We start from the raw sequence: 15,560 nt of genomic DNA on the forward strand, positions 1-15,560 counted from the left end.
CGTGCCCAGCATGCCTACGTCACTTCCCAGTCCAGTTCCCCAATGTCACCACCCTAATGCTCACAGCAACCAAAGAGGGACAAACACAGTGTAGGTATACAAGGAAATAGTAATCTGTGTAGAAAAGATGCTAACACAAGTTCAATAATGTTGTGTCCTGACCTAGCCACGTGCTCAATCCAGTTTCGGCCGGTTCCACATGCGGTCAGGAGAGGTACCTGAGCTTCTCTCCCAAACACAATAGAAGCTCGGATCCTAGTTCCCAGCCAATTGGGAACCTAGGCTCTCCAGGAATAATCTAATCAGTGTAAATAGACCATTGATGGGTGTGGGGGGTGTGTGGGTGTGTTTTCCTTGGGGCATATAAGCCGGCCTGCGAGCCAGCTTCTTTGTCTTGTTCTTCTCCAAATAAAGTAAGAGCGCTGGATTCACTAAGTCAGTCTCAGTACTTTTGAAATAATAACCAAAGTACTGATACAAATACAACAGTATAAGCACAATCAAGCCCAATCTTCACGTCTTGTGGTGAAGATCATATGAAGAATAATATACGAAGAATCCAGATATTAGGAATTCCGTTTTGAAGAACTTCCTCAGTAACTAAACATGAAAGAGATTCCATAATTACAATAATGACACATACAGTATAAGGTAAAATGATTACAGCAGTAACAAAATATGTGTAAATACCTGAAACAATATATCTTCAAATATTTATATGTACTCTTATGTACATGTAGGTCAAGTACCATGAGTATAAACATGATATAAACTGAAGTATAAAAGAATAATGATGACAAGAAGGAGCATGAAACTTACATAAACGGGCAGTTACTAACATCTCAGGAAAAGCTCAAGGCTTTACATCACACTTCCTTCCATAATTACTGCCTCTACAAGCTAGCAACAAAAAGCACCTATATAAAGAGAATGTGTAAACCATATTTAAAGGGGACATAGCACCATAAACAACCAGGATAATTCAAATTTCTTCACCTCAAGAGGAAACGTTTCTACTTTAAGATTGGACTTGATTGTGCTTATATGGTTGTATTTGTATCAATACTTTGGTTATTATTGAACTAGTGTTAGTGTCTTTTTCACACAGATTACTAATCCCTTGTATACCACCCTAATGCTCACCATCAGCCCCACCATGGCTTTTTGCATGCAAAGGATACATTTGGGATTCCAGTCACAGGTCCTTAGCATCGGGTATAGTTTCTCCCTCAGTCTTGATTCTTGTTAATTTTTAATTTTTTTTAAAAAAAATAGTAATTGCCACCTTTCTCAATTGTAGTTGTTTCTTCATCCCCTGGAGAGTTGTAGCTGCCTCATTTTCTTTTACAAATCCTAAGTATCCAATTACACCCAGGGTGTAACACAAAAGAGCATTGTGCTTGTAGGCAGGTACAGACGGTTCACATCCCGAAGTAGTTTAAATTGCAATGGCTAAAAATAGTGTTATTATCAAACCAAAGAATGATGTAAGGTATTTGTTTTAGAATACCCCTCTCTGTTGTACAGGGTTATGGTCCCTTGGTGCTGGGTTTGAAGAGCCGAGGCTGTTTCCAATGCAGCCAGCTCTGGGCTGTGAAATTCCTAGAGATTTGGAAGTGAAGCTTGGGACCTCAGCAGGGTACAATTCCATACAGTTCCTCTAAAGTTCTCCAGAGGAACTGATCTATGTAGTCTGGAGACCAGTTGCAATTGTGGGAGAAGTCCAGGACCTACCTGTAGCTTGGCAACCCTAGAAGAGAAGAAGAAGAGAAGAGATTGGAGTTATACCCTGCCCTTCACTACCCAAGGGAATCTCAGAGTGGCTTACAAACTCCTTTCCCTTCCCCTCCCCACAACAGACACCCTGTGAGGTAGGTGGGGCTGAGAGAGCTCTGACAGAAACTGCTCTTTTTCAAGAACAGCTCTGACAGAACTATGGCTTGCCCAAGGTCATCCAGCAGGTGCAAGTGGAAGAGGGGGGAATCAAACCCGGTTCTCCCAGATTAGAGTCCACGCACTTAACCACTACACCAAACTGGCTACCCGGTGGATCCAAGCCATAGGAGCCTAGTAATGGCCAACCTTTGTTGACTTCAAGTACATGTTCCCAGCCAGATAGCAAAAGAAGCAACAAAGCAGAATGGGTTCTTTAGAAGAAGAGTTTCTCAGTTAACTTCAGTTCCACGTTTTAATAGCAAAAACAAAGTTGTGGGATTGGGGTAATGAGAATTCCCCCCCCCCCCAAGCATTGTGGCCCAATCAATGCCTTATAAATCAGAAAAAAATCTTAAGGGTCTGGGCTTCTTCAAAGGTGAAGTTTCCAGTCACAGTGCTGATTCAGATTAAGTGCTCAATGTCGAACAGGTCTGCCCCCCCCCCCTGTTTTTTCTCTCTGACCAGTTCTGAGATCCTTACTGATATTGAATGGCCAACCATAAAATAGGCATGATGGAAAGAATAAATCTTTGTTATTCATCAAGACAACAATCATTACACTTACCAGGTGAAAAAGACTAGCTCTGTTGACTCCCACAATTCAGTTCCATTCTGTGTATGGACACATGTGCTGTCAAGTTGCAACTGACTTCTGGCGTCCCCAGCAAGGGGCTTTCAAGGCAAGTGAGAACTTATCAGAGGTGGTTTCCCTTTGTCTTCCTCTACAGAGCCTTCCTTGCTGGTCTCCTGTCTAGGTACTGGCCCTGCTTAGCTTCCAACATCTGATGAGACTGGGCTGTACCATGCTACCTTCTCTCCATTCTACCTCTAGTTTTTTTATAAAGTTCCTCATCAAAGGCTCCTAAGTAAGCTCAAAAATCATGGGATAAAAGGACAAGTCCTTTTATGGATCAAAAACTGGCTAATTAATAGAAAACAGAGAGTGAGTATAAATGGGCAGTTCTCCCAGTGGAGGGGTGTAAGCAGTGGGGTACCACAGGGATCAGTACTTGGTCCACTGCTTTTTAACTTGTTCATTAATGATTTGGAGTTGGGAGTAAGCAGTGAAGTGGCTAAATTTGCGGATGATACAAAGTTGTTCAGGGTGGTGAAAACCAGTGAGGATTGTGAGGCACTCCAAAGGGATCTGTCAAAGATGGGCAAGTGGGCGTCAACATGGCAAATGGGGTTCAATGTGGCCAACCGCAAGGTGATGCACATTGGAGCCAAAACATGTTATGCTCATAATAACCCTGTGATGTAGGTTTGGCTGAGTGAGTGGCTGCAGAAAGTGCTGATTCAGATCAAGTGCTCAAAGGCTGCAGTTACAAACACTAAATAATCCACTTTCGATCCACTTTCAGTGCACTTTCCAACTGGATTTTGCCAGTTCACACAGTAAAATCCAGTTGGAAATTGCACTGAAAGTGGAATGAAAGTGGATTGTTTCATGTGTGTGACCACAGCCAGTGATCACCCAGCAAGCTTCATGACCAAAGATGAATTTGAACCTAGATTTATTCATTTACAGTGTTACCAACTCAACTTACAATAATAGACTGCATGAAAACAATAATTTGTTTTTGAAATGAATTTAAAGCAATAACACTTTTTTTTTAATTACAAAAGAAATGAAAAGCCTGGTTGAATCAGGTCTTAACCTTATACCTCATGTTGGAGACCAGGCAAGCTGCTGTGAGGAGAGAATTTTACAAGGGTAGTGCCAATGCTGACAAAGCCCTCTCTCTGAGAGTTCTCTATGGCTGATTTCGCACTAGAGCTGCCTCGATGTTGCACCGCTGTTTGCCCCAATACTATTGGTCAATTTCACACCCAAAGCCGCGGGGCTGCATTTGACCCACGGCTTTGCCCGATTTCCTCCGCAGTTTCGTGATCCTCAAAAAACAGGATCACGAAACTGCGGGGGAAATCGAGCGAAGCCGCGAGTCAAAATGCAGCCCCGCAACTTCGGGTGTGAAATTGACCAATAGTATTGGGGCAAGATTGGGGCTGGGAAAGATTGAAGGTCAAAGAAGACAGGGACGGCAAAGGATGAGATGGTTAGACAGTGTCATAGATGCAACGAACATGAAGTTGAGCAAACTTCAGAGGATGGCGGAAGACCAGAAGGCCTGGCGTGATCTGGTCCATGGGGTCGTGAAGAGTCGGACTCGACTGTGCGACTGAACAACAAAAATCGGAGCAAATGGTGGAGCAACATCGAGGCAGCTCTAGTGCGAAATCAGCCTATGTAATATCTGAAAGAAGGGGGCATAAGGTTTCTGCAAAATACCCGAATGTTGTAAGGGAAAGTAAGGGAAGTGCACATGGGCAGTAGATTCCCTTTAAGTACCTGATCCAAAATCACTTAGCACTTTAAAAAGGCAATCTCTGCAGTTTCTTCAGAACTGGTGAGATTTTCCCTAGTATTTTGTGTTGGTGGCTGTCAACTGGCTTGCTGCTGCACTTTGTATAATTCAAAGTTTCTAAACAGCCTTTGAAGGAAGCCCTGGAAAGAACAGATTGCAGCAGTCAAATCTAGATGTGATGAGAGCATGGATAATAGCTCTGGGTTGGGAAATTCCTGGAGATTTGGGGGTGGAGCCTGGGAACCTGTAGGCAGCTGCTGGCACACAAAGCAGTTGGACATGGGCATTATGTTCCACAGAAGAGATCTGCATGTGTGAATCTAATAGTATCCCCAAACTGCAAACCTGTTCCTTCCATAACTCCTTCCAGAACAGGCTTGTTCCGTAGTCCTTAGGTGGCAACATTATTGAACAGAAACATTTCATTCTTGTCCATATTCAGGTTGAGTTTAGCCCAGACCATAGCAATGCTTCATAACATCTGCAGTATCCTCTACCTTAGCTGAACATGAGAAACAGACTTGTGTTTCATCAGCATATAGGTAACCCCACACTGCAAATTCCAAGACAGATGTTACTTAGGAACAGAGACAACCCTATAGCATCTGAAGAAGTGAGCAGTGACTCACAAAAGTTCATATTCTGCCACAAATGTAGTTCGTTTTTTAGGGGCTGCTGGACTCTTGCTCTTTTTTATTGCTACAGACAAACTAACACGGCTACCCATCCTGATATACCTACAGCATAAGTACCCCCCAGTACTTCTTTCTGATACCAGTCAGCCAGATACAACACCAATACCCAACTCACTTAGCTGGGCCAAAAGGATATCATGGTCAATGGTACTAAAAAAAACTGCTAAGAAGCCCAGATGTGTCCACAGGATGCAATATTAGTCAGAGTGACCATGGCATTTTCTGCTCAAAAATGGGGATGGAAAGGAGCCTAGGCAATCCATATTATCCAAAAAACAATTTTTTTGCAATCATAGTCAGTATCAGCCAATAGAAAAGAGCAAGGGTCCAGTAGCACCTTAAAGACTAATAAAATATGTGGCAGGGTATGAGTTTTCATGAGTCACGTCAGGTGGCGGCAGCATTTCAGGAGGGGAAGGACTTCAGCAAGGTATAATGAGCATAGAGTCCACCCTCCAAAGGAGCCATTTTCTTCAGGGGAACTGATCTTGGTCATCTGGAGATCAACTGTAATAGTTGAAGATATCCAGGTGCCGCCTGGAGGATGACAACCCTAAATTGATATTGCACACATGACTGATGGTCTGGTTTGAGCTTGGTGACAAGTTTTGTAGGCTAGGAACAGGGTCATGCCCACCAACTGTCCTGACTGGTTTACCCTGGACAGTTACTACTTTGTGGTACCTACCCCTTCTTGGTAAATAACGGTGTCTACTTTTGCCTTTTTCAGGATGTTGTGTTAAAATTTTGTGAATATAATTGATCATTTTTCAGAGTTTACTTCCCTCCCTAAGATCTCTAGAAATCAAATCTTTCTGAATGGGGCAGTGGATGCATCTTGTTTGTGTACAATCTTTTTAGGGTGGGGAAGTTTATTGCACATTCAGGATTGTTTTCCTTTTGGATAAATATGCTTGTAAATAAATATATAAATCAAAGCTTTAATGCAATGTCTAATATGGGGATGTAGGAAAACAGCCTGCTGCTAATTAGAAAGAAAATAATTGTAGAAGCATAAGTGGTTGTGACACATCTTTAATATGAAAGTCATTTCCCATTCATTTACAAGTTGCAATAAATTAAATATGAATAGGCTACATATCAGGGCCAAAAATTAGACTTATTTATGGCCTAGCTTATATCCGCATGAAATGGTATCCGAATCTAAACTATAGAAACAGACAGTGTATGTTTTAAGACCATAAAGCCATACATCTCTTAACATGTTTTATGTCAGCAACAGTAGTCTGAACAATCACTTTCACTCTTCGTTGCAGGCTGAGCATTCACAGCTTTGGTGTCCCTCCCATACCTCCAGCAAGCGAAGTAATTATTGTATGAGCTTGACCTGTAGACCAAGGAATTTCTCTACCAAATCTACTGGATTCTTGGGCCTAATCTGCTTCATAGGGGACCAACTCAGCTGAGAAGCAAGACAGAAGAAAAATTCAGATGAGCCATCTTGTGTTTCCCCTTTGCCTCTTGGAGAAGACACTGGTCTGGTTGGAGATACATAAACTCTGTGCCATACCTTAGGGGGTTTGAAGTGGGATCAAAGACTAGTCGGTAGAGTAGATGGCTGAGTAAAAATCATCAGTGACCCATAGCCTATCTCCAAGAAGGCAGATCCTTGGCTTAAGAGCCAGCTTGGTGTAGTGGTAAGGAGTGTGGTTTGATTCCCCACTCCTTCACAAGCAGCTGCTAGTTTGACCTTGGATCAGTCACAAGTTCTCTCAGAGCTGTTCTCTCCAGAGCAGTTCTTGAGAGAGCTCTCTCGGCCCCACCTACCTCACAGGGTGTCTGTTGTGGAGAGGGGAAGGGAAAGGAGATTGTGATCACTTTGAGATTTCTTTGGGTAGTGAAGGGTGGGGTATAAATACAATCTCTTCTTCTTATGACTTTTATGTCCAGCAGGTCCTTCCCACCACCTCTTAGCTGGGTAGTGGGAGAAAAATAAGAGGGAAATTGGGGAGGGGAGGAGTGGACAGTATTCAAGCATGCTGACATCAGCGTGTTGTCAGTGATGCTCTAGCATTTGGTCAAAATGTTATGGTTAAACCATAGAGTTTTGACGAAATGCTAGAGCTTCACTGGCCATGTCATTACATTGATGGCAAGGGCCCCTCCTCCCACCATGAGTCTTCCAGCGGCTTTCTGTCTGGTTCAGACACCCCAACCCAAACCTTGTCTGCTAGCCATTTACTATGGGTTTTCCACTGCCAGACAAGCTCTCTCTGCAAATTTTTCATGGGCTAAAAGTGGAAATTTTATCAAGCTCCCGGTTGATCACCATACACGGCTGGTGATCTGGTTTCATCTTGGTGGGTTTTAAGTTGTGCAGGCCTGGTTTTAAGATTTGCTTTGAGATTCCATTTACGAGATAAATAGCTTGGTCTGAGTCTGCCTTCCACTTCAGAATTCTCATTCACAGAAGTATTCTGCAAGGTAACTTCTGTCCAAAGAAAAATCTCAGGGCCTGGATTCCCAGCAATAACTAATTGTGGCAGACGATCACATTTAAACTACTTTGTGCTGGGCATACTCAGGCAGTGTAAAAATATTGTTATGAGCTGAGTTATCTTTGGAGAGGTTGACATGTGCAGTTCATCCTATGATGACTGTGCACAGCATCAAGAACTGATTAACATGTGTGAATGAGCCATCACAGATATAACTTTCACATCAGCTTCCAAGACTTCTGATTCAGTTCTTTTCAGCAGAGCCATTCAGCTATTTAGAATCAAAGGATGAGAAACGAAGAGATGTACACATACATGTGAACTGGCCTCTAACATGCTTGTACATCCTGTAGGCTTGCCAAGTCCCCTCGTGGCCCCGCCCCCAGCGTGCCCGGTGTCGTCACGTCACTTCCGGGTGGCGCGCGTGCGCTTTGCGCGTGCTCCAGCTGCCAGCCGGGAGTCCCCCGCTGTGGCTAAAAAAGCACTTGGCAACCCTAACATCCTGTCTGTATGACAATATTTGCAAAAAGTGTGACCTTACTTGCATGACCACTCCTGAGAATGAATATGATAAACGTGAAACGTGATCCTCAGGTCATTGCTATCAAGGCAATATAATCATTCTTTCACTTTCTTATCCAGGGAGATTTTAGCTCAGGTGCCTCTTGTAGACCTGTCCTTGTTGATGCTTCAAATTTATAACCAAAGAAATTTATGAGCCATCCTTTCACTTGAGACTGTTGCACTGAACTTTGCTTAACAGATTAAGGTAGAATCTGGATTTGAGGAATCTGGGGTAGGAGTCCTTCTCCATAAGTATGTATACAAGTTTCTGTGCTTCATCAAAGCTGGAAGGTGTTGGATTCTGAGCCTTCTGAGCTGTAGTTTTTCTTGTATGGAAGTCAATGTTGATCTAGGAAGAGCAAAATCATATTTCAGCGTCTTTTAAGACCCAGTCTTTTTGGTATCTCATAAAGAAGGACAAATCATTGCTGATAAAATCAAAATACAAGGCCCTTTAATTACTGCTAAGTAATTGCCCTTAGGACTTTTTGTTTATCTTAAGGAATTTGGGTGCACGTCTGTGTCATCCATGGATGTCCTTCAAGTACTAAGCACAGCTGCCAAGTGTTGTGCTGTAGCCCTGTTGACATGAAACAACGAATGCACATACAACTGGCATGTACGTGCATATGTCTGCTTGTAAGAAAGAGACTGTGCAGATTCACTTAAAGAAATAAATATGGGGACCAGTACCTGGATAAATGTGGGGCTCAGATCATACATTCAGCTGTACATGCAATTAATGTAGCTGGAGTGCATGTATAAAGAAAAATCAAGTACATGTGTGCATTGTGCGTGTATTCACTGTGACTTGTGAGCAGGGCTCTTAAGGCAGCCAGAACTGGCCTATTTTTTTTTAGCTGTGCTATGAGAATGAAATTTTTTGTAGCTTGCATCTCTCCCCCACATTGTCTTACAGAATATTGACCAGCACATACATAATCAAGAGTTGAGTGGGATAAAGTTTTCTTATTTTTATTTTTAATTTCAGGAATTCAATTTTCACACCACTGAGTTCAACATTACCTAATATGGACTAAATACTTTCTCCACATCAGGGCCAGTTCCAGGATTTGAGGTGCCCTGGGGAGATGGATCCCAGGGTCCCTCTTGACTCTTCCACCTGACGCCAGACTTCCAAACATGCCCTCCTTCCCTCCCACCTGCCTGTGTGGCCTTCTCTCATCTGTTTGTGGGCTCTCCCACTCCCTGTGCTCACCACCACCTGCAGCCCTGTCCTCCAATGCCACCTGCAGCCCTGTCCTCCAAATAAGTGAGTGCGGGGACCAGGGGTCAACAGTATTTCACCCCGCCTCAGGGTATGCTAATGCTGGCTGTACTCCAGATTCCTGAAACTCATCACAAATATAGATCAAAATCAAAACATATATATATCTATATACTGATTGTTTGGGGATGTCTCACTCCCCTTCAAACTTTATCTTGTTGAACACGTCTCATAGTGGTGTTTGTTCTATATATAAACTAGTCCTTAGTGATGCCTCAGATGTAATATGTAGATTTGTCCTTAGAAAGGTATCAGACAAGTGGTAACAAGAAGTATGTCCAAATTGTACCATTAACGAGTGGGAAAGATAAATACCATGCATTAAGGACTTGTCTTCTTGTACTCTGCGAAGCACCACACATGTTGAGAATGGTTTATTATTGATAGTTTAAATACTACTACTACTACTACTAATAATAATAATAATAATGGAGGTTATGATCCTCAGAGCCAATTAAAATTTTGAGATGGGAGGCATTTATTTGAAAACAGTCGTGCTGTCACTCAATGAGGTTGCTTTCTGTTGAATGCTTCTCAGTGCAATGATGTAAGGATTTCACCAACATCATGCATGGTTGAAGTAGCCCTATACCTATGTTATCTGACAGAACTTACCTGCCTAATAGCATCTGACTGGACAAACTCCATGTAAATCTTGTCTGCCTTGACATGCAAGTGATCAGACTGGGTTTTCTTGTAGTCTTCACAAGCCAGCCAAAAATCAATATTTTCATCACTGAACTCAGATTTCAGAAATTCTCTGAAAGCAACTTGACCACCTGCAATAAATAGAAATACCGTAGTGTCTTTACTTATAATCTTCAATAAAGCAAAACAAAATAAATAAGCAGCTAAATTGATTAAGCTCTGCTCTAGGTACCATCTTCCCAGAAGGTGAAGATTAGGAGTTGGCCTTCTTATTGCAACTCTCTTTTCAAGGAAACCCACTTTCCTTAATTTTGGGTGTTACTGCTTTTTTGTTGCTAAAGGGGCTCCAAACCATGTACCATGCTGTATCCTCACAGATGTTTTGAGCAGCAGGTTTGGCTGAGAAGGAATATTTGTGACAAGCCTAAGTATTTCTCCACTTGGCAATAACATGAGATTGAGAATTGCTGCGGCGCCACCTGTAGGTCGGCGTGATTTGCTTCAGCTTGGCCGTTGGGCATTTCCCATTGCTGCTCTGGTTCTTTGGAATAGTTTGCAGAACACGTGAGGAAAACATTTAGTTTATAGCAGTTCAGGAAGTTGTACAGAGCAGAGCCATTGAAACTGTTGGCTGTGATGATTTGTTACATTAGTTGCAGGGCCTTGGCTGTGGTCTGTAGCGAGGGGCTGTGGCCAGTGATCCCTCTAAGCTGAGTTAGTGTGAGCTAGCTCACAGTTTTTTAGCCTCCGGCTCACACATTTTTGTCTTAGCTCGGGAAGGATGGCTCCAGAGCAATTTATGCAGCAGCCAAATTGCTCGCTCACAACTTTAATACCAGTAGCTCACAAAGCAGAATTTTTGCTCACAAGACTCCACAGCTTAGAGGGAGCATTGGCTGTGGCTAAATGGAATGCAAAAGCTCTGAGGTTCAGTCCCTGGCACTGCCAGTTTAAAAGGTCCAGGCAGGAGGGGATATGAAAGACCTCTGCCTGAGCTGCTGCCAGTCTGAGTAGACAATGCTGATTCAGTATGAGGCAGCTTCATGTGTTACCTGCAATGTGCTATTTATTTATTTATTTTACTTCATTTACGCTCCTTCCTTTCTCCCCAATGGGGGCGCAAAGTGGCTTATATCATTCTCCTTCACTCCATTTTATCCTCACAACAACTCTGTGAGGTAGTTTAGGTTGGGAGAGAGTGACTGGACCAAGATCATCCAACACATTTCCATGGCAGAGTAGGGATTCAAACCTAGGTCTCCCAGATCCTAATCCATAGAGTTTTCCCTTGTATGGCTGTGGCCCCGCCCCCAGCGTGCCCGGCATGCCCATGTCACTTTCTGGTGACGCACACACCGGGGTGGGGTTCCCCCTGGGGCCCAATTCCACGGCGGCGGAAATCGGGCCTCCAAAGTGGGGGTTTACCCGCCCCCACTTGGCAGCCCTACCACTACACCGTGCTAGCTCTCTCTGCTGGGTTTTGTGGGGCTGTCCTCCTTAATCTTATAGTGTGTGTACTTATAATTTTTGATGGAGTATTTTTAGATTCAGTATTTAAATGACTGATTCCTGAATTCTGGAGAAAAGGCGGATATGAAATATTACATAAATGAGGCCGCTCTGCAAGATTGATGGGTGGATGGGGATTTGTATTCTGGGCTCTTGACAGAACTTCATCCTGCACAGTGATCGCTCTCTTTTGAGCTTTGTCAGGGCAGAGGTTTAAAAAATCTTGCTGATCTGTTGTTTTATTGTTAGCTATTTTATGGGTTTCAAAGTGCCTGTGCTTCACTGGGAGTATGATTTCATTTTAAATAATCATTATCTAATAATACATTTCTTTTTTAAAAAAATCCCCCAGTCTCTGTGGGAAGAGAGCACATGCCTTTGTCTTGCTATTGGAAAAGGAAGTGATAGTTGGAATAACATTTCTGTTCTGTTTTCTCCAGTGCCTACACTTTTGGCTCAGCAATCCATATGACCCCATCAGATAAAAGCTGAATGTTTATTTCTGTAGAAGCCCAGCTGTAAAGTTCCTATTTTTGGAATGTTTTAAAGAACAGTGTAAACCAGGAATATACAACATGTGCATGGCTAAGGGCAGTCATTCAATCAGCTTCCTTCAGATGCTGCCCTGGCAGGCCACAGTGTACCTGGCTGTGCTTGGTTCGGTCGCTCACATGTTACACACACCCGACTTAAGTGAGCGTCCTCCATCTGCAATGTTTTTTTGGGGGGGGCGGGTAGCTGATCTTTCTTGAGTCCATGAATGCTGAGCCAACCACTAGTTCATCTTAAAATCCCATGGCCATAGTGCAAGAAAGTATAATATATATTTTATACTGGTTGAAAAATGGCTTTGCAAAATAAATATTTCACCCAATGCCATAAAAAGCACAAGCTTATAAAGCAGATGATGATAAAAAGCAAACCAGTTGTCTTGTCTTTGGGCTCTGACAGTTTTAGTCCAATCAAACTGTGTCTAAGGGCTCAAACAAATCAGAAGATGATCAGATGATCTTCCTGTTTGTAAAAGGTAACTTGCGCACACCTGTGATTTGGAAACTAATCAGGGACTGAAGGGTTAACTGCATGCAAGGATAATTTAGATGGGGTTTGAAACCCAAAGTAATCCTTAATGAAGGCAACAGTTCTAGTGTTCGATCGAACCTCCTTTTGAAGATTAAATACTTCATCATGATAAAGCTGTTAAAATGAAAAACTTACACTGGGTTGACAGAAGCGCTGCTAGAGACTGGGACCACTGTGTCACTTCTACTGCAGAAAGCCTAAGGGGGTAAAAAAAAAACATTCAAGATTAAACTGTAAGAAACTATAAAGTTGGCTGTAAGAAATAGTGGGCTTCTCTGGACAAGAATATTGGGATAACATAACAATTAAAAATTATTGGAATGTAAAAATAATTGGAAGAAAATGATCCAGTGCTTTATCCACATATCTATGTTTGTAATAAAGTCCATCATGAGAGAAATTTGAATATGGAAATAATTGATTTATCATATTAACGTCCCACTCTTTTCTCAAGGAGCTCAGAATAGGCTTGAATGAACGAAGCTGCCTAATACTGAGGCAGGTCATTAGTACATACATACGTTGTCTACTGTGGTTGGCACTGGTTCTCCAGGAACTGACTTTTCCTGGTGCTACTATCTGAAATTCTTTTGAATGGAAATGCCAGGAATTGCATGCAACACATGAGTTCTACCACAGAATTAGAGTCATTCCCATGTCCTGTTATATCCTGAAGGCAAGGAAGGTGGACAGATTGAAGTCCTTTTCAGGATGTATTCTAAGGTGAGAATAATGAACCTATTCTAAGGTGAGAATAATGAATCATGGGGGCAAGTGTAGAGCCTTCACCTGTAAGGTGCTCTTCATGTGATGGGAAACCCTGCTTTTTTAGGTCTCCCAGTCACCTATGGGGGAATCTAACTCATTTATAACTATATTTATTTATTTAAAACATTTATATTTATGTATATGTTTCAAAGAATGCATATAGGTGAAGGATGGAGCTTGCCATGATCGCATCTCTGGCACCCATTCATCCTATCTGTATAGACATTTTGAAAAGGGCTAGATATTTGTACAAATCTACTTGGTGAGTTTTGTGGTTGAGAGGGGATTTGAACCTGTGGCTCCTCCATATCCTATCTACTTGTGTTATACTGATAATACAAGACCACAAATAAACCTGAATTAAGATTTCTTTCTATTAAAAAAGGTGAAGGACCTTTGATTCAGTTAAAGGAAACTGAGTGGCTCTTACAGAATTCTTCTAAGTATCATGGATGACTTCCTTTGAATCTGAACTCTGAAACTGTGGTGCTATCTGCAGAAGTTGATTTACTGTATGCCATCTCACAAGATTGCCAACATTCGCTGGATTATGGAGAAAGCAAGAGAGTACCAGAAAAATATCTACTTCTGCTTCATTGACTATGCTAAAGCTTTTGACTGTGTGGATCACAACAAACTATGGCAGGTCCTTAAAGAGATGGGAGTACCAGACCACCTCACATGTCTCTTGAGAAACCTGTATAAGGGCCAAGAAGCGACAGTTAGAACCGGATACGGAACAACTGATTGGTTCAGCATAGGAAAAGGAGTACAACAAGGATGTATATTGTCACCTTGCTTATTTAATATATATGCAGAGTACATCATGCGAAATGCTGGCCTGGATGAATCACAAGCGGGAATTAAGATTGCTGGGGAAAAGATCAACAACCTCAGATATGCAGACGATACCACTCTAATGGCAGAAAGTGAAGAGGACCTAAAGAGCCTCTTGCTCAGAGTAAAAGAGGAGAGCGCAAAAGTGGGCTTGAAGCTCAACATCAAAAAAACTAAGATCATGGCATCCGGCCCCATCACTCCTTGGCAAATAGAAGGGGAAGTCGTGGAAGTAGTGACAGACTTCACGTTCCTGGGATCCCAGATCACCGCAGACTGTGACTGCAGCCATGAAATTAAAAGACGCCTGCTCCTTGGGAGGAAAGCGATGGCGAACCTAAACAGCATGATAAAAAGTAGAGACATCACCCTGCCAACAAAAGTCCGCATGGTCAAAGCAATGGTATTCCCAGTAGTCATGTATGGCTGTGAGAGTTGGACTATAAGGAAGGCCGAGCGCCGAAGAATAGATTCTTTTGAACTATGGTGCTGGAGAAGACTCTTGAGAGTCCCTTGGACTGCAAGAAGAACAAATCAGTCAATCCTCAAAGAAATCAACCCTGACTGTTCCCTGGAAGGCCAGATAATGAAACTGAAGCTCAAATACTTTGGCCACCAAATGAGAAGGGAGCACTCACTGGAAAAGACCCTGATGCTGGGAAAGATTGAAGGTCAAAGAAGACGGGGACGGCAAAGGATGAGATGGTTAGACAGTGTCAGCGATGCAACGAACATGAAATTGAGCCAACTTCGGAGGACGGCGGAAGACAGGAGAGCCTGGCGGGAGATTGTCCATGGGGTCGCGAAGAGTCGGACTCGACTGTGCGACTGAACAACAACAACAACAAATCTCACAAGAGTGGGAGACTTATGTTAATAACTGCATGGAAATGTACAGTAGTGCATCCAGAAGTAAGTTGCTCACAGATGTAAAGAACTCACTCATCACAAAACTGAAACTGCAAGAAAACTCAGAGTGAATTCACAAATGAGGGTACATTTTGCTCTTGGAGCGTTTCCCCAGTCTAAGCCTGTTCATTTCAATGGGTTTAGAAAGTTTAATTCTGTATAGGATTTCACTGTGAATTCCTCAGGTTACCGTAAAGGTCACTCTTAGGTCCTTTGGCTTAAATTTCAGGTAGTGAAACAACACTTCACTTCTGCCTCGGCTTCTTAACAGCTCCTGGTAACTGACAAGGTTGTGGGCAGTAACTTTCATTTTGTGTGTGTGTGTTCCTGAAGCAGCAGTATGACAGTAACACAACCAACAAATGCAACTTTCCCACAGCATAGAGATACTTCAACTTTTGAATTCTCATGTAGCTGTTATTCTGACACAGAAAAAAAAATAGGACTGCACTTGGCTTTTGTGTGTGTGTGTTTTTTTTTTGGGGGGGGGGGGGGG

The 15,560-nt window shown here is 42.6% G+C and overlaps 1 protein-coding gene across 1 annotated transcript in view; it reads right to left on the reverse strand.

The window, feature by feature from the left end:
* Positions 1-8,185: 8,185 nt before the first annotated feature.
* LOC107106811 (regulator of G-protein signaling 1-like) overlaps positions 8,186-15,560 on the reverse strand; it is a 9,463-nt gene continuing 2,088 nt past the window's right edge. The window contains exons 3-5 of the mRNA XM_015407016.1: positions 12,686-12,747; positions 9,926-10,089; positions 8,186-8,371 (exon numbers count right to left, since the gene is read on the reverse strand). Of these exons, the coding sequence (XP_015262502.1) occupies positions 8,186-8,371; positions 9,926-10,089; positions 12,686-12,747 (412 nt within the window). The remainder of the gene's footprint in view (positions 8,372-9,925; positions 10,090-12,685; positions 12,748-15,560) is intronic.

This window comes from Gekko japonicus, unplaced genomic scaffold (genome assembly GCF_001447785.1).
Source record: "Gekko japonicus isolate JY-2015 unplaced genomic scaffold, Gekko_japonicus_V1.1 scaffold2014, whole genome shotgun sequence".
Lineage (NCBI taxonomy): Eukaryota > Metazoa > Chordata > Lepidosauria > Squamata > Gekkonidae > Gekko > Gekko japonicus.